The sequence below is a fragment of the Trichechus manatus genome, unplaced genomic scaffold, assembly GCF_000243295.1.
Source record: "Trichechus manatus latirostris isolate Lorelei unplaced genomic scaffold, TriManLat1.0 scaffold00024, whole genome shotgun sequence".
In the NCBI taxonomy this organism is placed as follows: domain Eukaryota; kingdom Metazoa; phylum Chordata; class Mammalia; order Sirenia; family Trichechidae; genus Trichechus; species Trichechus manatus.
Window position 1 is genome coordinate 4,712,676 of NW_004443960.1, and position 25,111 is coordinate 4,737,786.

The window sequence follows — 25,111 nt, forward strand, 5'->3', positions numbered from 1 at the left end:
GGGTGGCCCCTGTCGCCTGGTCTGCTGGAGAGGGAAACCCCATCTGTCCCCGCAGCTGGGGCCTGGCTGCAGGGTTGGCCTGGGGTGGCCCCTGTAGCCTGGTCTGTTAGCCTCAGGCCTTGCTGGGAAGAACTGGGGCGTACATCTGCTGGAGCCACTCTAACGGGAGTGGGTGTGGCCGCCGTTTCTGACAAGAGCCCACCCCTGCTGCTGACCTCACCCTGGAGACAGACCCCTCAGTGGCTCTCCGATGTCCTGTGTCCCCCTTTCCCTGAGCTGTGAGCCGGGCAAGCTGCCGGGAGGCCCAGGCCCGCAGTACCTGCCGCAATGACAATGTCTGGCTGGAAGGCAGAGAGCTGCGGGGCTGTCACGAGGTCCCAGTCCAGCTGGGCCACAGTCACAGTGGGCTTTTCCGAGTCTGGCGTGTCGCACCCTGGGTGCTGCCGAGGGGGCGTGACGCCTGGCTCTACAGACAGGCCGTTCAGAAGGACATTCCCTTGGAGCTGCTCGAGGACCTGGCTGTGACAGTCGCTGAAGACGTATGCTTTGGGACGGCACAGCTTGCAAATGGCCAGGCCTGTGAGGCCAGCTCCGCTGCCGAGCTCCAGGACGGTCCTGGTGGAGAGAGGGAGACTCAGCGCTGGCGACGGCAGAGGGCAGACCTGCCCGGATGCCCTCTCGCCTGGCGCCCTCGCTGTCACCTGTCAGTGAAGGTTGCCGGATTCTCCACGGCCCACTCTGTAAGGTAGAGGGCAGCATCCCATGTGACCAGGCCTGTGGTGCCGTGTGACACGAGGGCGGTGCTCTCGGAGAGGGTGACTGCTTCTCCGGAAGGCTGGACCAAGGGACAGGGAGAGAGCGCTCACCCAGCGACCAGAATAAAAGCAGCTGCTTCACATGGTGTCAAACCACCATCAGTAAGTGGCTAAAGCAGCTGTGGTCCACCTGCACCGTGGACACCGCTCAGCAGTAAACTGTTTTCAGTCACCGTGATCGGTGGGTGGTGGGCAATGTTCTTCTGAGGTGGCTGTATGAGTGATACGAGATGAAGCAAATAGGTAGTTACGGACGATCCTAACTCTGGAGCTCCCTAGGCGGCGCAAACAGTTCACGCTAGACTGCTAACCTGAAGGTTGGTGGTTCAAACCCACCTGATGGCTCTGCAGGAGAAAGACCTGGTGATCTGCTCCCATTAAGATTACAGCCGAGATCTGACAGGGATCACAACAGAGGGTCCCGGACAGAGCTGGAGAAAAATGTAAAGCAAAATTCTAACAAAAGAAGACCTGACTTACTGGCCTGACAGAGACTGGAGAAACCCCGACAGTATGGTCCCTGGACACCCTTTTGGCTCAGTGATGAAGTCACTCCCGAGGTTCACCCTTCAGCTAAAGATTAGACAGCCCCATAAAACAAAACGAGACTAATGGGGCACAACAGTCCAAGGACAAGGACTAGAAGGCAGGAGGGGACAGGAAAGTTGGTAATAGGGAACCCAAGATTGAGAAGGAAGAGTGTTCACATGTTGTGGAGCTGTTAACCAATGTCTTAAAACAATACGTGTACTGTTTAATGAGAAACTAGTTTGTTCTGTAAATCTTCATCGAACGTACAATAAAACAAACAAACAAATGAGAAAATTACAACCAAGAAAACCCGATGGAGCAGTTCCACTCTGTCACACGGGCTCAGCCTGGGTCGGAATCGACTGGCTGGCAACCAACAACCATAACATCTTCCCTGCATTGTCGAGAACCAGGATTTTCAGTGTAGAAGGAGATACAGTTGTAACATAGAAGAGGTTTAGAAACATCAGTGTGAATTTATGCAGTATTTTATCTTATAAAAAGTACGAACGCCTATCTCCATCCATATCCCTGCGCTGTCCGCCGGGAAGGCTCACACGGGAGCAACGAGTGTCTGCAGTGCCCAGACTGTGGCCTCTAAGTACCATTTCCCACTAAAGGAAACCAGAGCTTCTTGACGAAATGGCTGATTCCAGGTCTGGGACAGGAAATGTACAAGAGGAGTCTGAGGTAAGGGAAAGCAAGCAAACGATTAGGGTACCATCCAAAGGACTCAGGAGCCTGCTAGAAGCGGCCCCAAATAGGCCATTTCAAGCTTCATGAGGCTAAGATTTGCAATGGACTGAGCTGCTTCAGGGGAGAGGGACCCAGGTCACTATACTGAAAGCTGCGTAAAGAAGACGGAAGAGTCAAGCCCTGATCCTGCCTCTCCTACGTGATCAGTACCACTGGGTAAACCAATAGCGGAGGAGGGGAAGCTCCACCTTATAAAAGCATTCCAGCTAATAAGGAAGACAAACAACAGACTCTGCATCCCCCAGGGAATGACTGGGACTGAGTGCTGAGCGTCTCTGACTGCTAACATCAAACAAGAGCAAAAAGCAGCCAGTGCGGGGGTCCAATGGGAGAAGTCTCGCCTTCCACCTGAGAGGTCTGGGTTCAACTCTGGGCCAGTGTACCTAATGGTGCAGTCACCACCCGTCTGTCAGTGGAGGTTTGCGTTAAGTGCTTGACTGCTAACCTAAAGGTCAGGGTTTGAACCCACCCAGCGGCTCTGCAGAAGAAAGGACCTTGTGATCTGCTTCCGTAAAGATTACAGCCTAGAAAGCCTCATGGGGCAGTTCTACTCTGTAACATATGGGGCCGCCGTAAGTCGTAACCGACTCGCTGGCACCCAAGAACAACAACACGATGCTCAACAGTTTTCAACACAGCTTCCAGACTAAGGTGGACTAGGAAGAAAGGCCTGGTGATCTACTTTCGAAAATCAGCCAATGAAAACCCTATGGATCACAACAGTCCAACCCGTAACTTATCACAGGGATAGCGCAGGACTGGGCTGGGTTTTGTTCTACTGTGCATGGGGCCATCCGTTGTGGTCTGCCTCAATTGCAGCTAATTACAATATGCACCTTCTGGAACCCCACATTGTGTTCTTGCTCAAGCAATTGAGCGGACCGAGTCTGACCGTGCTATGACAGTGGTAGAGGACATTGAGGAGAGACAGCTGTCCAGCACATTCATCTGCCAGGGATTTGCTAAGGACTAGGTGCCAGGTTGCTGCTAGCCAATTAATGGGCATTATCTATTAACCCCCATAAGGTTAAAACAAACCAAACCTGTTGCCACTGAGTCAATTCCAACTCATAGTGACCCTACAGGACAGAGCAGAACTGCCCCATAGGGTTCCCAAGGCTGTACTCTGTGAAAGCAGACTGCCACAGCTTTCTCCCGCAGAGCTGTTGGTGGGTTCGAACCACCTATCTTTCGGTTAGCAAGCCAAGTGCTTAACCACTTTACCACCAGGCCTCCTAACACAAGTGATACCAAATAAAACAAAACGCAAACAACACACAAACAACAAAAAACCAAACCCACTGCCGCTGAGTCGATTCCGACTCATAGCGACCCTACAGGACAGAGTAGAACTATCCCGCAGGGTTTCTAAGGCTGTAAATCTTTACGGAAAGCAGACTTCTCCATCTTTCTTCCATGGAGCAGCTGGTGGGTTCAGATGGCCGATCTTTCAGTTAGCAGCCGAGCCTTAAGCACTCAGCCACCAGGGCTCCTTCCCTGCTAAGGCAGGTACTCTTACTGAAATACTTAGTTTGCAGAGGCGGAAGCTGAGGTGCCAGAGGCTAATGACTACAGAGCTGATGAGTCAGGATTTGGCTCCAAGTGGGACTGACTGGAGCCTGAATTATCAACTCTGTCTGCAAAGGACCCGCGTCCAGTGTGTGTGGGGGCGGAGGGCGCGTGGGTCGTACCAGCAAGTAGCTCCGGTGGCACTGGGTGGACTCCTCGGTGGTCAGGACCTCTGCCAATGCCTCATACAGCTCGTCCAAGGGTTCTGCGTGGACAGCCTCGTGCTGGGGATGGAAAGGACAAGAGCTTCAGCCAAGAGGATTATGCTGGCCTTCATGAATAAAACAGAGGCTCTGCCGGCCTGCCTTTACTCTGACATGTAAAAAGGCCTGGGTGATTTTTACCCAGTTTGGAGGGTAGATTTAAGATGGGCTGACTTAACAAAAAGGTCCCCAGGTGGCACAAACGGTTTGCACTCGACTTACCCACTGCCATCAGGTCGCTTCCGACTCTTAGCAACCCTGCAGGACAGAGCAGAACTGCCGCGTAGGGATTCCAAGGCAGTAAGCTTTACAGAAGCAGACTGCCACATCTTTCTCCCATGGAGTGAACTGCTGACCTTTCGGTTAGCAGCCGAGCACTCAACCACTGTGCCACCAGGGCTCCTTTGCACTCGAGTACTAACCTAAACATGTTGGTGATCTGAACTCACCCAGTGGTACCACAGAAGAAAGGCCTGGTGATCTGCTTCTGTAAAGATTACAGCCAAGAAAACCCTATGGAACATTCCTGTATTCTGTACCACACAGGGTCACCATGAGTTGAAATGGACTAGATGGCAATGGGTTTGGATTTTGGTTTGACTTAACATAGGCCCCCTGGTATATAAAACATTCATGTGGTGGGGGGCCTAGGAGACACCTCAAAGAGAGGTGTGGTCACCCTCCAGGGCAGCAGAAACTGGGGATCCATGACAGCCAAATAAGTACCAGGCAGGCACCCCAAGGACGGACACCCCAAATTCAGGGTGCGGTTTTCACTGAGCTGCTTCCCATGTGGGCAACTCCCCTTGGCTTCTTGGGGAGCATCGGTGGGGGGTCATCTGATGAGGGTCCTGATCCTCTTGGGCAGTGATGGAGACTAAATAGACGGGGTGAGGACCCAGGAAGCCAGGGCTGCTCCGTCTGCTAAGCCTGGGTGAGGGATTCAGTGGTCACTGCACCAGGCCTGCTGACCGACCACTGAGGGGTCGCCTCTGTGAAGTCCAGTCTCACGGAACCCCAGCGAGATTAGGCTCCTCCTTAAAACCCATCCTGTAACAGCCTGGGAAGAGCCCACAGCAGGTAGCTCAGTGGGGAGAATGTAGTAGGGGAAGTAGTTACAAGGGAATTGGAAGAGCTAAAAATCTCCAAAGGGGGCAGTGAGGCAGTCTGGAGGTTCGCTAAGGCAGGAACTACTTAGCCGTCTGGGCCAGAGGAACAGGAGTGCGCAGGGGCAGGGACCGCCTAGGGGGAACAAGCCCGCAGGTGGGGAGCCGGAATCACAAAGGAGACACAGCCGCTGGGAACCAGAAGAGAGGAAGAAGTACCCTGGCCTCTCCCTTCCTCCAGCCCGCCACTGCCTCATGTTGGTAGAACCAGCTGGAAGCCAGTTTCACGCGTGCGACAGGGACCTGCAGAGCACAGAACACATAGCTCCAACAGGCAAAGGAAAGCAGACGGCTGTTTCTGGAGGCCCCCGAGTCCCCGGTGCTGTCAGCCGCCAGAGGAGCTGCCATTACTAACCTTCTTGATGAGCTCAGAGAGAAAGCAGCGCATGAACTTCGCCGACGGGGGGTGCTTCACACACAGGGGGTGCTTCACAGTCTACGGAGAGGACAAGATGCTGACTGCTGGGAGGACCCCTCCTGAAGTCTCCTATGACCTTCAATCTTCAAGCCAATATACTGACAAACCCCACAGCTCCCAGATCCCTCCCCACCCACGGCAAAGGGGGCTCTGTCTACAGGTGTCCCTAACCCACCTTAGTCACCCAGTGCCGCGGTAACACACCTACCACAAGTGGGTGGTTTAGGGAAGAGAAATTAATTTTCTTATAGTTCTGGAGGCTAAAAGTCCACCTCAGAGTCCGGGCCGTGTCAACTCCTTGTCGACAGTCCTGGGGGTCCCGTGGTTCCCTGGGTTGTAGTCAATCCTCACATGACATCTGTCTCCCCCTCTCCCCCCAGTGTGTGTGTGTCTCTGTGTCTAATTTAGGGCTTTGAACCAGTTCGTTCTGGTTAGAACCCCTGCTGAGAATTTGCACTTCTAACAAGTTCCCTGCTGAGAATTTGCACTTCTAGTAGGTTCCTGGAAAGTTACACATAAGAATCACTCTGGGATCTTGTTAAAATGTACATTGAGTCAGTATATCTGAAGTGGAAATGCAACCAGTTTGAAGCCCTGCTCCTACCTGCTCTCTTCATAACTCAGAAGTGATTAGGTTTAAAACCCAACCTACTTGGGTATGATTTAATTAACATAACACAGAAAACCCTGTTTCCAAACAGGACTACATCCATAGGTATAGGGGTTAGGTCTCTAACACATTCTTAGGGGGACACAACTCAATCCATAACAGCATCTTAAACTTTCCTAAGACACGTTTCTTTTCCTCTACAGCTGCACAAACTTGAAGGTGTTTTTAAGGCCATTTTTGGGGGGAACATGGGCCTGTGGACTCAAGCTCAGGCCCCTCTGCTGGGGGGCCAGTGTGAACTGGAGTTTGTGGCAAGGATATTTGTCAGCTGTCTGGTTTTGTGGAAAGGTGAGAGCCCAGCCAGTGGGAACCAGGCAGGCACGGGGCAGGTATGGACCAAGGGCTTCAGAACGCTGTGGTCAGGGCCTGTGGCCTGGGGAGGCTACGGATCTGATCCCAGGGCACCACCCAGGGCTCTCTGGTTGGCTGGGTTAGGTTTGCAAGTAGCTATTCTACCCCCTGCCTGTCAGTTTGTCATACGGTAGTGGCCTGTGTGTTGCTGTGATGCTGGAAGCTATGCCACCAGTATTTCAAGTACCAGCAGGGTCACCCATGGTGGACAGGTTTCACTGGAGCTTCCAGACTAAGACGGACTAGGAAGGAAGGCCTTCCAAAAACTAGCCATTGAAAACCCTGTGGATACTAGCCCCTGAAATCATCTTTAAACCAAACAATAATTTAGTTTAATTAGAAAAGATTCTGTCTTGAACATTATGTTCCCTCAAAGAATTATCTATATGAGATCAAAATGACGACAGCAACTCGAAAGGTTAGATGAGAAGCTTAGGGGGCAGTGAGTTTGTGTTGATGATGGTAAAACAATTTGGAAAAGGATATTGAGAAAGGTGGCACAACTTGAAGAATGTAACCACCAATGTCACTGAATTCTGCATGTGGAAACTGTTGAACTGGTATGTTTTGCTGTGTATAGCCTCACCAAAAAACAAAAAACTACTACTTTCACCCTGAAAAAAAAAAAGACGACTCTATGGATCACAATAGAATACTGCTTGACATAGTGCTGGAGGATGAGCCCCCCAGGTTGGGAGGCGGTCCAGCGGCTACAACAATGGACTGGGGCATACCAACGATTGTGATGATGGCACAGGACCAGGCAGCGCTTCACTCTGTTATACATAAGGTCATCATGAGTCAGAGCCGACTCGATGGCAGGAACCACCACCACCCCACATTTTACGCTCTACCACGTATGGTGTGAGGCTTGGGGGCGGAAACCAGAGTGGGCCACAGGATAGCGACCTCAGGTACTTCCACATTCACAGTTCTGAGCTCCGTGATTGCTCCAACAGTCTTCCCTTTCTGTGGTACGTCTTTTCTACGTCGAAGCTTTGTGGACATTCTTGGTTTACCCTCCAGGGCAAGAACTCTTAACCTGGGCTCCTTGGATGAAGCTGGTGGTTGGAAGGGGTGGGTCTATGGCTCCCCTGAATTTGTATGCAAAGCGGTGCACTTTTCCCCCTTGGGGAGAGAATCCATAGCTTTTGATTTTCAGAAAGCTTTATGATTGTTTTGGGTCAAACTGTGTCCCCCCAAGAGGCATGAAGTCCTAACCCCTGGTCCCAGTGAATGTAACCTTGGAAATAGGGTCTTTGCAGATGTAATCAGGTAACATGAGGCCATACTGTAGAAGGGTGAGCCCTGATCCAATATGACTGGTGTCCTTAGAAAGAGAAGAGACACAGAGACACAGACACAGAGGGATGGGCCTGAAGCTGGAGGCAGAGATTGGACAGATGCATCTACAGGTCAAGGAACGCCAATGGTTGCCAGGAACCGCCATAAGCTAGGAAAAGGCAAGGAAGGATTCTCCCCTGGAGCCTTTGGGGAGAACACGGCCCTGCCGACACGTTGATTTTGAATTTCTACCCTCCAGGACAGTGAGACAATAAATTTCTGTTGTTTTAAGGTGCGTGCTTTATGGTATCTTGCTACAGCAGCACTGGGAGACTCAGATGTTGACTCTAAGTGCCAGGACGCAGTGTGATCGGCCCTTGAACCACACGGCCAAGGTCATGGAGGGGTCAGGTCAGGCAGAGTGGTGGTTCTGCCTCTAAGCCATGCCCAGATGCACCTTAGAATCCAAATCCCACCTCCACCAAATGCCACCGTCAATACCTGGAGAAGGGAGATGAGCCGGCAGACTCGTCTCCTATTTTCTCCATAAACGTAAAGAAGGAAGTCTTCGAGGAGCTACCAAACACTAGGGATGTCCCTGCACCCGTCATCGCCATTCTCACTGCAGATGATTTAAAAGATATTCCTTAGATTCCCTCCCCGCATGCAGGTTTTTGTATAGTCTGATGTCTTCATCTAAGAAACAAGAGCCAGCGCTGTCTGAGGAGGTGATGCTGGAATGTGGCACTGACGGACGAGTGGTTTCCTTCAACAAACACATTCACTGCACTGGCATGTCTTCATGACAAGTCAGGAGGCCAGGGACATGTCCCTGTGAGTCTGTGACTCTTGAACAGTCTCCGTCCAGTCGACCCTGACTCATGGCCACCGCATGAATGTCAGAGTAGAACTGTGCTCCATAGGGTTTTCCTTCTTTCTTTTTTAAAATAATTTATTTTTCTTGTTGAGAATATACACAGAACATACACCAATTCAACAGTTTCTACATGTATAATTCAACTGATCACATTCTTCAAGTTGTGCAGCCATTCTCACCCTCCTTTGCTGAGTTGTTCCTCCCCCATTAACATAAACTCACTGCCCCCTAAGGTTCCTATCTAATCTTTCAAGTTGTTGTTGTCAATTTGATGTCTTACAGATAGATCTTAAAAGAGCACAATGCTCAAGGCAGACATTCTTTACCAATTAAGCTAAACTACTGTTTGATTTTAAGAAGACTTCAGGTGATATTTTTGGTTTAAGGTTTAAAGATCATCTCAGGGCAATAGTTTTGGGAGTTCATCCAGCCTCAAGGGCTCCAGAGTGTCTGGATTCCATGAGAATCTGAAATTCTGTTCTCCATTCTCCCCGTTTTGATCAGGTTTCTTCTATAGAATCTTTAATCAAAACGTTCAGTAACGGTAGCTGGGCACCATCCAATTCTTCTGGTCTCATGGCAAATGCTCCACAGGGTTTTCAATGCTGATTTTTCAGAAGCAGATCACCAGGCCTTTCTTCTAAGGTGTCTCTGGGTGGACTTGAACTGCCAACCTTTTGGTTAGCAGCCAAGTGCCTTATCTGTGTGCACCACCCTGGGAATCTCTGTGACTCTTACCTTCTGCAAAACATCCAGTAGCAGCTGAGAGTCTGACGAATCCCTTAACTTCTCTTCTAGGCTCTATTTGGAGGAGAGTTTGAGAGAGAAGGATGTCAAGGACATTTCACAGGAACATAAACATGCAATAGCACATGTTGGCAAGGTACCTAAGTGGTCCCTCCCCAGGGAGTTGGAGCCAATCGAAAGTGCAAGCTCCAGTGGCTGACAGCCTGACCTTGTGACATCACGGACGCATCTGGATGTGTCAAAGGAGGCTTGCCAGAAGGCAGACTCCTGGCTCATGTTAGCTCTCCTGCTCAGTTGCCACCTGGGTCACACACCAGCTAGCAGCTGAACTGGTTGGCCAGGAAGCTTTCTGCAGACTTGACCTCAGAGTTCAAATGGAAATACAGAATGTGTCAGGCCTGGTTATACTGTTCTCTTACAAGGGACTGGAGCCCAGTGGCTCCCTCTGGCTTCAGAGTCAGCTGACTGTCTCAGCTGGTACGACACTGGGTCAGTCGCTTCATCTCCCCAGAGCTCCTTGTTGTTGCTCTTGTGTGTCGAGGCGACTCCGACTCATAGCAACCCCATGTGACAGAGCAGAACTGCCCCATAGGGTTTTCTTGGCTGTAACCTTTATGCTGGGTAGGTTTGAACCACCAACCTTTTCGGTTAGGAGCTGAGCAGTTAACCATTGTGCCACCAGGGCTCCATGCCCTAAAAGGCCCCTTTCTCTGACCTCATCTCCTGCTACCCCTGCCCCATCCCTGTTCACTCCCCTCCAGCTACACTGGCCTCCCTGCTATTCCTCAAACATGGCAGGCTTGTTCTCACCACAGGGCCTTTGCATATATTGCTCCCCAAGACTTTCCCATGGCTGGCTGCTCAAATGTGGCCTCTTGGGGAGGTCTTCCTTGACTCTCCCGCTTTGACGAATCTTTCCTTCTCTCCCCACTGAACTGCTCCATTTTACATCTCCCTGTTTCATTGACTTTACAGCCTCTCATCACCTGATGTCTTCTTGTTTATCTGTTTATGTATTTATTCTCTGGCTGTCCTGGCTGAGCAGGCCCTTTTCTGTACGGCTGATCCCCGGCTCACAGAAGGCACTGAATGGGTGTGTCCATACTCACATCACCTTGACAACAGCCGTATGAGGTACGTATCATCATGTCTCCACTTTACCAAATAGAAAACTAAGGCACAGAGAGGTGAGGCCACTTGCCCAAGGTCACACAGCCACACGTGATAGGGCTGGGGTTCCAACACAGGCAGCTGCCTCCCAGTGTGGGCTCTGACCACTGTACTCTACTTCTTTCCTAATCAAACAGGAAGGATATAAAAAGAGTACCTACCTCACTGGGGAGCCCTGGTGGAGCAGTGGTTAAGAGCTCAGGCTGCTAACCAAAAGGTCGGGAGTTCAAAATCCACCAGCCACTCCTTGGAAACCCTACGGGGCAGTTCTCCTTTGTCCTAGAGGGTCATTGAGTCGGAATGAACTCGAGAGCCATGGCTTACTGGTTTACCTGACCAGGTGTTCTGGACAAGCTGAAGTTAGCATTCGGCATGTGGTGCCTGACAAATAGGGAACAATTATAGTGGATATTGAGTGGGGACCGACAGGTTCAAATTTGGGGTTAAAAAAGTCACACATTTCTTCCCGACGGGACATGATGTCTCAGAAGGCTAAATGCTTATGTCTATGAAATAACACAAACGACTAACCATCATCCTGCAGGATGGGGTCCACGGGGGAGGAATGTGTACTCAAACCGTCATTCCAGGGAGTCTGCTCGCACATGAATTATAAAGGAAGCGCTGTCTATTAGAGGCCTCTATCTGCAGCCTCTGTCCAGGCCCTGGAGCCCAGTGCAGGGACGCTGGCCCCTGGTCTCTCCCGCCCCCCGCCCCTTTTGTACCCTGGTGGCACAGTGGTTAAGCGCTGGGCTGCTAACCCAAAAGTTGGCGGTTGGAACCCACCAGCTGCTCCGCTGCAGAAAGATGTGGCAGTCTGCTTCGGTAAAGACCGACAGCCTTGGAAACTCTATGGGACAGTTCTACTCTGTCCTATAGGGTCGTTATGAGTTGGAGTTGATTTGTCAGCAACTGGTACGACATCCCTTCCACCAGAGGCAAAGCTAAGAGCCTCACACTGCGTCTTGGATGAGTTAGTCCAATACCTGATCATTCAGATGAGAACACTGAGGCTGGGGTCTGGCACACGGCCAAGGCCACGAAGCAGCTGTTTCACTTCCCAATGATCGGTAGGATAAATGGCTTAAAATGAAACTCACGAAAATAACCGTGAACTGTTCGCAACCCCTGAAACCCAGACCAGAAGCAGTGCGTCACCAGAAAAAGGGCCCTGGGAGGAATGTCGCATTCCGTCAATCCCTAGGGCTCCCCTGGCGAGACACAGTGGGGGGTCACCAAGGGGCCGGTTCTGAGCGACCCGCGCACCTCCTGGGAAGACGCCCAGGGCGGAGGCGGTTGCTGAGTGCTGGTCTGTTGCGAACGCTACCAGCTCGCGACGCCCAGCCTTGCAGGGGCCCGGGAAGCCGCGCGTCCTCTTGGCTAAGCCCGGGGACAAGGACCGAGACGTACGTTTCTGACCCTGGAGGGACGCAGGGCTGGTCCGAGTTCACGTGGCAGAAGAGCCCGGGGTACTTGAACCCCGCTGCGGAGACGCCCCCCGCCCCCGGGCCCGTCCTCCGAGCCCCGCTGCCCACCTGCCCACCTGCCAAGGGAAGGAACGCAGCGCGCGCGCCGCCAGGAAGCGGCGCTCGAAACTCTGCAGCAGGCCGGCGGCATCCGCGCTCTCCTCGGGCGCCATGGTGGGGCGGGGCTGACCGGCGTTGCCCGGGAGACGGGGCGGAAGAGAGGCCGGCCAGGAGGCGGTGCTGAGGCGGGGCTTGGAGTCCGAGAGGCGGGGCTTAGGCTCGGAAGGCGGGGCTTGGGGCAGGAAGGCGGTGCGGCCAGGACTCGTGCATCTCACGAGGGTGTTGGCCGAGGGTCTTGGCAGGGGCCACACTGTCTGCACGTGGGTCGGGAGGCGTGACTCAACCCTACTCCCTCCTCAGCATCGCCTCTCTGAGACCCGGCGGAGGCAGCCTGACCACCCTCACTGCCCAGCGCTGGTCTGAGGGTGGGATGCGGGCTCAGGCCATCGCTTCCCTTTCTGTCCTTGGAAAAGGGCATCAAGGTAGGAGGCTCCCCCTCCGCAGCTTTTGTGTCTGTCCCTTCGTTCACCAAGCATTTACTAAGCGCTGTCAGGCCCTGGGCATGCAGGAGTGAGACCAACCAGGCGTGGTTTCTGCCCTCCAGGGGTCCAGGGTCTTGTGCGGCAAGACTCATTGGTGTTGTTAGTTGCCATTGAGTGGACTCGGACTCAGGGTCACCCCATGTGTGCAGAGCAGAACTGCTCCATAGGGTTTTCAAGGCTGTGACCTTTTGGAAGCGGATCGCCGGGCCTGCCTTGGGAGGTGCCTCTGGGTGGGTTTGAACAGTGGCCATCCTTTCGGCTAGTAGTCGAGCACTTAACCGTTTGTGCCACCCAGGGGCTCCATTGAACTAATTATCACCCAAATAAATAAAAGCACAAAGGCAACGTCTGCTGTGAAGGCAAGCACGTGGAACCGTGAGAGCTGGGCTTACAGTAGGAGTTTTGACCTTGCAGGAAGAACTCCCAAAATAAGAGTAGGAGTTGGTTCTTGGAATGTGTGTGTGTGCATAGAGGTGTGGATGGGGAGAGACATTATTGTGTCTTGAGTTGGAAGGCAGTGCAGTTAGCAACCCACTGGTTCTGCCTCTGGAATATGAACTGTGTTCAAAGTCTGAAACGTTTACCTTAGCAAATCTTTCATAAAACTCCATTTGGAAGAGCCCCGAGAGTTAATTTGTTAAATATACTTGCAGAAGGTAGGTGAGGGGACAGATTAAATCTCATTACCACTTTCAGATGAGAAACACTTAAGCCCTACTCAGCTCTGAGAACAAGAGAGGGGAATTAATTCCAATGGAATGCAATTATTCTCTCATATCTATTGTCCCTCTTCCGCTATCAAGTGAGTGCAGGACTCGACCAAAAAAAAAAAGGAGTTCTTTTATTTCTTGAACACTGTTGATTTAAATTTAAATCATCATTAAATAAATTGTTAAATCAAACATTTTAATTAAATTAAAATATTAAGTTATTGAAAACACTGGTATATAAATTTAAATAACAGTAGTTTTTGCATGGAATCAGTGGTTTCTGGGTTTGAGATGTTGCATAAACCAAAATCAAACCCACTGCCGTTGAGTCGATTCTGACTCGTAGCAGCCCTCTAGGACAGATTAGAACTGCCCCATAGAGTTTCCAAGGCCATAATCTTTATGGAAGCAGATTGCCACACCTTCCTCCTATGGAGCAGCTAGTGGGTTCAAACCGCCGACGTTTCATCTAGCAGCTGAGCGCTTAACCACTGTACCCGCAGGGCTCCTGTGAGCTGTTGCATAAATCCTCTTAATCACAGTATCCTGAGACAGAGTCACTGAGGTCAGACGAGGAGTCCTAACCCACGCTGGCTTCAGGGCTGGGTCAGGGCCACTGGTTTGCTTTTGCTGTTTTGATCAGCTCTCTCTCTGCCTGTGGTCAACAGTGGGAACAGCTTAGTTAAATTCGTGAATACAGGGCTTGTATTAATACATACAGTGATGATCATGGTAGCTCCTGTGGGATGCACTCGTGGCGGCCTTACGAACAACAGAATGAGACGTTGCCCGATCCTGCGTCACCCTCGTGATCGCTGACATATTTGAGCTCCCTGTTACAGCTACTGTGCCAGTCCATCTCGCTGAGGGTCTCCCTTGCCCTTGCTGCCCCTCTACTTCACTAAACATAATGCCTTCCTCCAGCGAATGATGCCTCCTGATGAGCTGAACAGTATTCAGTTGTGATCCATAGGGTTTTCGTTGGCTACTTTTCAGAAGCAGATCACCAGGCCTTTCTTCCTAGTCTATCTTAGTCTGGAAGCTCCGCTGAAACCTGTCCACCATGGGTGACCCTGCTGGTATTTGAAGTATCGGTAGCATAGCTTCCAGCATCATAGGAACATGCAAGCCATCACAGTATGGCAAACTGACAGACGGGTGGTGGAGTAATACCTTGCCATTGAGTCAATTCCAACTCATAACGACCCTGTAGGGCAGAGTAGAACTGACCATAGGGTTTCCAAGGCTATAATCTTTATGGAAGCAGACTGCCACATCTTTCCCCCGAGCGGGGGCTGATGGGTTTGAACGGCTGACCTTTTGGTTAACAGCCACCAGGGCTCCTCAGTAATACACATAAAAAGCAAAAACCAAACCTGTTGCCGTCAAGTTGATTCCAACTCGTAGCAACCCTATAGGACAGAGTAGAAGTGCCCCATAGGATTTCCAGGGAGCAGCTGGTGGATTTGAACTGCCAACCTTTTGGACAGCAGCTGAGCTCTCACCACTGCGCCACCAAGGCTCCTAGTAGTACACATAATAGCTATTAATTACATTTCTGAGGAGCAAAAGGGCTTGTACAACCAACAGCAGAGTGAGTAATACACATACTGTTGTGGTAAGATATTCATCAGTCGAGGCTGGTCTGGCCTTCCCTGGTACCAGAGGTGAGGTCTGCACTGAGGAAGCAGCCATGTGGGCCATGGAGCTACCTACCTACACAGGAGAAAACCTTGACCTGGTTTGTGGGGTCTTGGGAAGAACAAAGTGATACGTATCTCAGACCTGACTCCGGGAAGGATCGAGGCACTGAAGACAACAGCCCATGGACCTCACAGGTGCGACGTATTCAGGCAGAAATGAAAACTGGACCTACTGCTTACACCAAGAAGTAACAATGCCGTGTGTGTGCCTGCTGTATTAAAGACTTCACTTCTGGAGCTGAGGTTTTCTTTAATAATAATAATGAAAACCTAATGCATTTTAGCTGTACGGAATGGTTACCTTTCAGAAATTATGCTGTAGGCATGGTAGTTGAATCAGTAAATTGAAATTGTTCCTTTATCTCTTCTATGGCTAACGGCTTCTGTGAAGAAGGACCAATTGATTTCTTTTCTAAAATACTGCTTCCGGGTATAGAGAATGTTATGTAGGTCATGTTTCAACTTATAGAAAATTTTTATAGTTCAAATGTAAATTACCTTAAGTGTGGGTTTTGCAACGGAGTTTAAGGTTAAGTAAAGTTCCACGTTTTTTTAGGCCATTTATAGCGTTCAGGAGGCCTCTGTACGATCGTCACAGCAGCTACGTTAAATTGGAGAATGGTCAAGGTTGGGCATAATAAGGAATATGAGGCTCAGTCTAATAATGTAACTATTGAGATGTAGAAAGAGGTTCCCCGGTGGCAAATAGTGCTTAGGTTGGTAGTAGGACCAGCTACATAATTTGTGGGGAGCCCTGGTGGCACAGTGGTTAAGAGCTGCAGCTGCTAACCAAAAGGTCGGCAAAATGAAAATGTGAGGCCCCTTGTTCAAAAATTATTAAGAATTTTGAGACAGTGACAGCAGATTATTAAACCACGCGGGGGGTCCATCTGAGTGTGGGACCCTGCGTGACCAGTGGGCCAGGTCTGGCTGCTGGGTTCTCCCAGGGCTGCACCCCACCCCTTAGGGCAGGAGGTGGTTGAAATGGATTATTACAAACTCTGCTGACCAACGACTAAAAGCAAACCTATTGCTATCACGGCGACCCCACGTGTTACCGAGGAGAACTGCTCCGTACGGTTTTCTTGGCTGTAATCTTTACGGAGGCAGATCACCAGGACTTTCTTCCACGGAGCTGCTGGGTAGGTTCGAACTGCCAACTTTTAGGCTAATAGTTGAGCACAAACCGTTTGCCCTGCCCAGGGACCTTTGATCAACCACAGGAAACCCAAAGACCACTCACTTCTTTTTCCGACAGACGGCTGTACATGTCACACCAGAGACAAACAGAACCGCGAGCACACCTATGACAATTCTGAGACCGGTCCTTGTGTTTTGGAGAGCGGATGTCCTCTGTATCTCCTCTCCTGCTAAAAAAAAACCCAAAAGGTTTTTAATTGCCGGATTATTAAGAGGCTGTTCTGGCGGCTCATGGGTCCCTGGAAAGTTCCCCATCCAGGCGCCAGTGAATATTAATTATGGAAATGAAATGTGCATTTAACCCAAGGAAGTGCTCGCTGTAGGGAAGTCTTGTAGGGCAAGTCGTTAGAAGCTGGCTACTAAATGACCTATTCGCCAGATGACCCATTTGCCTAATGGCCAATTTGCAGAAAGCCAATTTGCTGAAATCAGTTCGTGGAATGTTCTGCTTCTCAGTAACTGACAGACATCTTGCAGCAGGCTCCCAGTGGGACACGGGCTGGGGGCAGGGCCAAAAGAGTTGTAGCAAAACTCTGAAACTTAAAAAAAACAAACTTCAATAATTTAGTGACTCGGTCATTCAGTTCATTGATTTCTGCAAAACGACCTGCTTCCTGTAAGTTTCCAAGAAGATCGTGCACAGCAGTTTGTTGTTACCCTGCCACTGAGTTGGCTCTCCAGCTCATGGCGACCCCATGCCCAATGAGATTGGACCATTGTGATCCATACGATTTTCATCGGCCGATTTTTAGAAATAGATTGCCAGGGCTTTCGTCCTAGTCTGTCTTAGTCTGGAAGCTACGCTGGAGCCTGTTCAACATCGCAACAACATGCAGGCCTCCACGGACAGACAAGTGGTGGCTGCACTGGAGGTACATTAGCTGGGAATCGAGCCTGGGTCTCCCTCATGGAAGGCGAGAATTCTACCACCGAACCGCTACTGCCTTTGTCAGTGGCTTAGAAGAAGGAAAAGGGTGCAGGAAGCAGACCTTTCTCCTCCTCGTTGAGTATAATTGCTTTTTAAGCACTCCATCAGTCGTTGGGCAGTATCTTTATAGTGTCTCTCCTGACAGAAGAAAAGATGACCAGTGTTTGTAAGATATAGATAGGCAGACAGACAGACTGATGACTCTAACTCACGGTGACCTTATTTATGTTCGAGAGAACAAAATATTGCCCCACCCCGTGTCATCCTCACAGTCGTCAGCATGTTCGAGTCCATCGTTGCGGCTCTGGTTCCAATCCATCTCACCGAGGGTCTCCCGTACCCTTGCTGGCCCTCTGCTTCACCAAACATGATGTCCTCCTCCAGCCATTGATCCCTCCTGGTGTGTCCAAAGCAAACAAATTACACTGTGTTCTGTTGTGAGCCATAGAGTTTTCACTGGTTAATTTTTGGAAATAGATCACCAGGCCTTTCTTCCTAGTCTGTCTTAGACTGGAAGCTCCGCTGAAACCTGTCCACCATGGGTGACCCTGCTTCCAGCAACACAGCAACACACAAGCCATCACTTATGACAAAATGACAAATGGATAGCCTACTGAAGAAGGTTAACACTGAATTCCTAGAGATGAACCCATTCTTCTTTTATACGGCTCATAGAAACCTGCCCAGATTTAGGAAATCTGGAAATCTTAAAAATTAACAACTTCATTTACAGACCCCCCCTTTCACTTCTTTTTTCAGCAACAAGTGGAATTAATTGTAAGGCTTTGCTTCTCACCTCGGAGCGGCTTTTTGCAAGGCGCCAGTAAGCATCGTGCTGCCAGGGGAAGGCTGATTTTCTGTGTCTGAAAGGGGCGTGTTGAGGCAGACCCTGCTCACGATTGGCTGAGGATCAAAAGGATCAGTGCCTGACTTCCTCGATGGAGCCCTTCCTTTTGTCCAGAAGGCGCCAAGTGAAACATCACCAGCGCTTGGGGAATCCGCCCTTCCTCCCGTCCTGTTCAGAGCTCTTGTTACCTTGCTCTTACCTTGCCCTGAGGCCTCCTGAGCTGCTGGAACACAGCGTTGTTCTGCCTGGATTTTAACCCCCCTCTGGAAACGGCTTTTTGAATCTTTTCTGTCTCAGGAAAGAATAGCCCACGCTGACAATTTTCTGGCAGTTGCTTTTGTGTCTCACCCGGCTGCTGGTCATGAGGGTCCAGCAGCATTTCCTGGGTGACCGCCAGAGAGCTGTTGTGAGGCTCAGGGGTGACTCCCAGGAGCCTGCACATTAGGGGGTAGATGTGGATGCTGTGGAAAGGCTCAGCCAGGTGATTCTTCTTGAAATTGGGCCCAAAAGCTCTGAAGATGGTCTTCATGTCCATGAGAGCATTATCAAAGCCATGATCCCCTTTGTTGAAATATGAGTCGCTGAAAAAGATAATAATTAAAAAAAACCATTTTAGATGCCAGTCCCCTGAAAGAAAACTGTCTCTTAGTTAATGTTGTGCTGTCAGAGCCACGGAATAGAAAACGTAAACTCTGAGGACACTGCCCTTTGCAGTGGCAGAGAGAAAAAAAGAAAAAAACCTGTCGTTGTTGAGACAATTCTGACTGTTAGTGACCCCATAGGACAGAGTAGAACTGCCCCATAGGCTTCCAAGGAGCAGCTGGTGGATTCGAACTGCCAGCCTTTTGGTTAGCAGCTGAACACTTAACCACTGCGGCACCAGGTCTCCAGCAGAAAGAATAGGAAGAAATAAAAAACCTAAAGAAAGGGAGTAAAGAAAGTATACCCGTTAGAAACAGCAAAAAATAATAATAATGATGATGACGACAGTAATGCTAAGCTAAAATATATGGTGTTTACTGTGAACCAGAAATGGTTATGAATGCCTTATAAATATATATTAACTCCTCTGCTCCACTGGAGCCCTGGTGGCGTGGTGGTTAAGAACTCAGCTGCTAACCAAAAGGTTGGCAGTTTGAATCCACCAGCTGCTCCTTGGAAACCCTATGGGGCAGTTCTACTCTGTCCTATAGGGTTGCTATGAGTTGGAATTGACTCAACGGCAGTGGGTTGTTTTTTTTTTCTCCTACTGCTCCTCACCGCAGCCCTGCAAGGGTGCTGTTACCATCATCCCCATTTTATAGATGAGGAAACTGAGGCGCAGAGATTAAGGAGCCTGCCCTGAGACATGCAGTAGCAAGTGATGGAACAGGTATCTGAGCCCAGGCATCTGACTCTAGAGCCAAGTGTGTTTCTTGTGTTTGTGTCTATATCTACGTTGTTGTTGTTAGCTGCTGTCAAGCCAACTCTGTGACTATATGAAAAATCGTTGAATTGTACACTTTAAATGGGTACATTTATGGCATATGAATTATATTTCAGTACAGTTGTTATTAAAAATAAATTGTTAGTTGCTGTCAAGTCGATTCTGCCTCACAGTGACCCCATCCACAATGGAATGAGACGCTGCCTGGTCCTGTGCCATCCCCATGATGGATTGCGGGTCTAACTGTTGTGAGCATAAGGTTTTCACTGGGTGAGTTTTAGAAGTGGATCAACAGGCCTTTCTTCCTAGTCTGTCCTAGTCTGGAAGCTCTGCTGAAACCTGTCCACCATGGGTGACTCTGCTAGTATTTGAAATACTGGTGGCACAGCTTCCAGCACCACAGCAGCATGCCAGCCCCCACAGTCCAACACACGGACAGACGGGTGGTGGTGAAGGCGGGAAGGTGGATGTGAATCTGGGACATGTATTCAAGGAGAGGCGTTGAGACCCAGAGGATTTTCTGCTTAGTGGTCAATTTTCTGCTTAGTGGTCACTTAACCAGAAGATTAAACTGACCACAGCACTGTATTCCCTCTAACCATTCAGTTGGTCAGGTTGGGAATGCTCTTGTCCCGTTAAACACCCTCATGTCTTCTCTCCATTGTGAACGCCACTTTCAACCTGTTGAGCTACAGACATGAACCCGGTTTACGAACAGGGCACATGCACGTGGAAGGAACAGCCCCTTGGTGAGGCCTTAGCTTCAGCCATGTGGTCTCAATTTTCTGGGCCACTTGAGGGATTCAGAAATACCTTAGATGATAAATTGTTGTATTTCACTGTGAATATTTTCACCAACATGAAACAACAACCCCGTTAGTTTTCTCCTGCCTGTCATGCTCTGGAGTTGTAACAAGCTACGAGTATACGGGTTGCAAACATAATTACCATATTTGGATCCAGGCCACAGCCTTAGGCCCGGGCTTTTTAAGCTATACCTGGGACAGTCTTCAGTAATGGGATGGCTATGTTGTTGTTCTTAGGGGCCATTGAGTCAGTTCCGACTCATAGCGACTCTGTGTACAACGCACTCGGCTGCTAACTGAAAGGTGGGAGGTTCAAGTCCACCCAGAGTCACCTTGGAAGAAAGGCTTGAACATCTACTTCTGAAAAATCTACTGTTGAAGACCCAATGGAGTACAGTTCTATTTTGACACACATGGGTCGCCATGACTTGGAGTTGACTTCACAGCAATTTTTATTTTTTTATATAGTTGTTGGTAAGACAAAAATGAAATAACTCATGTTAAAATTTAGCGCAAGGGGACGCATAGCACTGGTCAGGGATGTTTGTGGTTATTATTGCCTAATGGTAACACGGAGAAGGGTTCGTTGGGTGGGGTGTAGAGTGGGTTGGCAAACCCTTAGGAGACAGTGGGTTACAGCTCCTAGTGTGTGCACTGTGTCTAAATTTTTTCAGAATTGTTCCCTCCTAGTTGCCGTCTCCCAAATCCAAGGCAACTTTGTTCATTTTAGCATCAACTTACCCCATTAATGTTGTAACCAGAGTCGGCATACATCACGATTGCCAGGACCTGCTCATGTTTAGCAAAAAGAAAGCGTTCCGGAAAGTCCTCCTTCTTGTAGACATTGAGGTGAGGATATGCATCCTTTAATGCTTGGTAAATGGCTTCCTCTTGCCCCGGTTTAGGGAGGAGCATCCCAAAGCCTCCGTAGTCCATGATACCAAAGTCAACCAAGTTGCCGAACTTGATGTAGTTTGTCAAGAGGATCTCGGTGACACTGGGCTTCTTCTTTACCATGGTCACGCCGTGGTCTGACATGATGACGTTGATGTGCTTTGTCAAGCTGTGCCTCTCAGTGGCTTCCACCAGGTACCCAATGATTCTGTCGATTCACCGAATCATCACCCTCCTGTCCTCCGTCTCAGGTCCAACCCGGTGCCCCCCGTTATCTGGCTGTCCATAGTAAAGGGTCATGAAGTCAAAGTCTTCCTTGGTGAACCAGTTCATGACCATGTCAGTGTTCTCCCTCCACTCTGTTTCATTGCTGTTCCGGTGGGCGTAAGACTCCACAAGGGACCTCTGGACTGCCTCACCGTTGTATTCCACACTTACCCTGGGATAGTGGAATGACGCTGTTTTTCTCCCCTGCGAGTGAAGAAGACAATTCTGTGGGGGCCATTTCTCATATCATTTTCACCATGAGCAAAGCCCAACTTGTTGACATCTCTGCCCCATCCCAGAGGAATAGAAAACACACAGGTTTTAGAGTCAGAAGGTTGGATTTCACTCCTGGCTTCCCCAGGATCTCATCACATCTAAGATGTGCTGTCATTTTACGTGTTACTCAGAACAGTCCACCACCGGTCTGTTAGATTGTCGTACTGTGGTGGCTTGTCTGTTGCTATGATGCTGGAAGCTATTCCACCAATATTTCAAATACCAGCAGGGTCACCCATGGCGGACAGGTTTCAGTGGAGTTTCCTGGGGCATCTCCTTCTGAAAATTAGCCAATAAACACCCTCTACATTACAACAGAATATCGTCCAGTATAGTGCTGGAAGATGAGCCCTCTAGGTTGGAAGACTCTACACAACATCTGCAACAATAGACTCAAACATGGCAGCCATCAGGAAGATGGGGCAGGACCAGGCAATGTTTTGCTGTTATACGTGAGGTCGGTTGCCGTGAGTCAGAGCTGACTTGATGGCAACTAACAACAACAATGACAGAAGAAGAACAGTACTACCAATTCAACTATGACACTTCAGTGACTGTTGGATGCATTTTTTAAAATAATTTATTTTTGTTGTTTGTTGAGAATATATACAGCAGAGCATATACCAATTCAACAACTTCTACATGTACAATTCACGGCCATCAATTTCATTCTTCAAGTTGTGCAACCATTCTCACTCTCTTTTTCCAAATTGTTCCTCCCCCATTAACATGCACTCACGGCCCCCTAAGTTTCCTATCTAATCTTTCAAGTTGCTGTTGTCAGTTTGACCCCATATAGATAGTTCTTGAAAAGAGCATGATGCTCAAGGCAGACATTCTTTACTGGTGAAGCTAAATTGTCATTTGGTTTTAAGGAGACTTCAGGAGATGTTTTGGTTTAAGGTTTCAGGTTTAAAGATTGATTGTTGATGTCTTTTAATTTCAGAGATGGCAACATGGAAAAAACAAGTGCCTTAGACTGGAGGGAAAAATGGTACTTCCTGCGTTGGTGATGGCGAGGGATTTCTTTCATCTCTTTGTGGCTCAGTTTTTCTTTTTTTAATATCTTTTTTTTTGTTTATTGTTGTAGTTTAAGTGAAAGTTTACATTTTAAGTTGGTCTCTTATACAAAAATTTATACATATGTTGTTATGTGACCCTAGTTGCTCTCCCTCTACTGTGACAGCACACTTCTCCTTTCCACCCCAGATTTCCTGTGTCCATTCAGCCAGCTCCTGACCGTCTCTGCCTTTCCATCTCACCTCTGGACAGAAGCTGCCTTTTAGACTCATGTATCTACTTCAGCTAAGAAGCACACTCTTCATGAGTATCATTTTATGTCCCACAGTCCAGTCCAATCTTTTTCTGAAGAGTTGGCCTCAGAAATTGTTTTAATTCTGGGCTGATAGAGAATCCAGGGGCCATGCTTTCCGTGGTTCCTCCAGTCTCAGTTAGACCATTAAGTCTGCTCTTTTTACTAGAATTTGAGTTCTGCACCCCACCTTTCTCCTGCTCCATCAGGGACTCTCTGTTGTATTCCCTGTCAGAGCGGTCATTGGTGGTAGCTGGGCACCATCTAGTTCTTCTCATCTCAGGCTGATGAAGTCTCTGGTTTATGTGGCCTTTTCTGTCTCTTGGGCCAATACTTTCCTTGTGTCTTTGGTGTTCTTCATTCTCCTTTACTCCAGGTGGTTGGGACCAATTGATGCATCTTAGATGGCCGCTTGCAAGATTTTAAGACCCCAGACGCCACTCAGCAAAGTAGGATGCAGAACATTTTTCTGATAAACTTTGTTATGCCAATTGACCTAGATGTCCCTTGAAAGCATGGTCCCCAGACCCCCACCCCTGCTACTCTGTCCCGTGAAGTGTTTGATCATATTCAGGAAACTTCTTAGCTTTGGTTTAGTCCAGTTGTGCTGACTTCCCCTGTAGTGTGTGCCGTCCTTCCCTTCACTTAAGACAATTCTTGTCCACCATCTAGTTAGTGAATAACCCTCACCCCCCCTCCCCACGCTTGTAACCATCAAAGACTGTTGTCTTCCGTGTTTAAAGCTTTTCTTGAGTTCTTATAATAGTGTTCTTATACAATATTTGTCCTTCTGTGACTGACTAAATTCACTCAGCATAATGCCCTCCAGATTCTTCCATGTTATAAGATGTTTCATGGCTTCATCGTTGTTCTTATCATTGTGTAGTATTCCATTTTGTGGATATACTATAAAGTGCCTCAGTTTTTCTACCTGTAAATTTATGCCAAAAAGTCGACCTAGAACAGGCCTGGCACAGAGCAGGTGCTCCCTGTTGGTCTGATGCATGTTGCATGAACGCATGAGTCTCATCTCCTTTTCTGGGTGAGAAATTAATCTTACTCTCACTTCTGATTAACTCATGGAAATAAGTACAGCATTTCTTCCATCTTTGGGCTCCAGCATCTTATTTGTAGCCCCTAAAGGTAGCACATTTTCCTTTCTGGTAATGGAATCGCTCTGGTTGCTTTAACTTGCAAATGCTCTAATATTTGTTTATTGCCTTCCTGATTGACATTAAACATAATTCTCAGTTTTTTAGCCATGGCACTTTGTTTAACTTACATATAAATTGACTTTGCCCTGAAGTATGGAATGGATTAGAAGGATGAAACCACTAACACTCTGCAGAACATGGTTTGGTTGGCTGTTATTATCTACAATAAGCCGACCCTGACATTATGAGGGACTTAAGTAGCCCTGAATATTCATTTGAGCTCCTGATGTTTGCACATTACATGTCAGATGTTCCCAACCTGAAATTATTATTATTATTATTTTTCGTGGTGTGTCTTCAACACACAACCTTCTTTAAAGCTATCCCAAGCTGTGGTCTTAGGAAGCTATGATTTTTCTCACTTGGTCTCATAGGAATTTGAGGAGCTATGCTGCTGTGTGGGCTGAGCTCCAGAGAGGAATGTGTGTGCACGTATACACACACGCACACGCTCATACACACTTAACTCTGTTTATTTGGGACCCTTGATAATCAAAAGTGCTATTTTCAACAAATACTTCTGAGAAATAATCTGAGCACTTAATTGGATGCAAAAGAGTGGGTATTTACTATTCTCCCCTTTAATTAGCATAATCAGTGTTTTCAGCCGCAGTAGCGATTGGAAAATCACTAGCTTTATTAGCTTCATTTTTCTCCCTTAGTGTAGTCTTGCATCTCTGTGGCTATTACTCTTAAGTTGCTTCCTTACAGCAAGGGTTGGGACTTCTCGTAGGCAAATTCTGACTCTTGAGTTTTGTTCAGAGTCCACCTAACTCTTAAGAACCAAGAATTAGAGGAGAAGTTGCCCTTTGGGTTTGCATTTTGCCTCGTCTCTTTCTTTGGGCGACAGAGCCCATGTTACGAGGCACGAACGCCTTAGGGAGGCGCGTGGACAGCCTGTCA

The 25,111-nt window shown here is 48.8% G+C and overlaps 1 protein-coding gene and 1 pseudogene across 3 annotated transcripts in view; both read right to left on the minus strand.

Moving 5' to 3' along the window:
• The window catches only part of EEF2KMT (eukaryotic elongation factor 2 lysine methyltransferase), a 15,180-nt gene extending 2,984 nt beyond the window's left edge, over nt 1–12,196 (minus strand). Inside the window, exons 1-6 of one of the 3 annotated variants that reach the window (XM_004373234.2) lie at nt 12,101–12,196; nt 9,379–9,441; nt 5,396–5,476; nt 3,794–3,895; nt 702–835; nt 320–615 (exon numbers count right to left, since the gene is read on the minus strand). In XM_004373234.2, coding sequence (XP_004373291.1) covers nt 320–615; nt 702–835; nt 3,794–3,895; nt 5,396–5,476; nt 9,379–9,441; nt 12,101–12,196 — 772 coding nt within the window. The remainder of the gene's footprint in view (nt 1–319; nt 616–701; nt 836–3,793; nt 3,896–5,395; nt 5,477–9,378; nt 9,442–12,100) is intronic. The other 2 variants (XM_004373235.2, XM_012554656.2) reach the window with 2 other exon arrangements.
• Nucleotides 12,197–12,296: 100 nt separating this feature from the next.
• The window catches only part of LOC101358914 (ectonucleotide pyrophosphatase/phosphodiesterase family member 7-like), a 45,734-nt pseudogene continuing 32,919 nt past the window's right edge, over nt 12,297–25,111 (minus strand).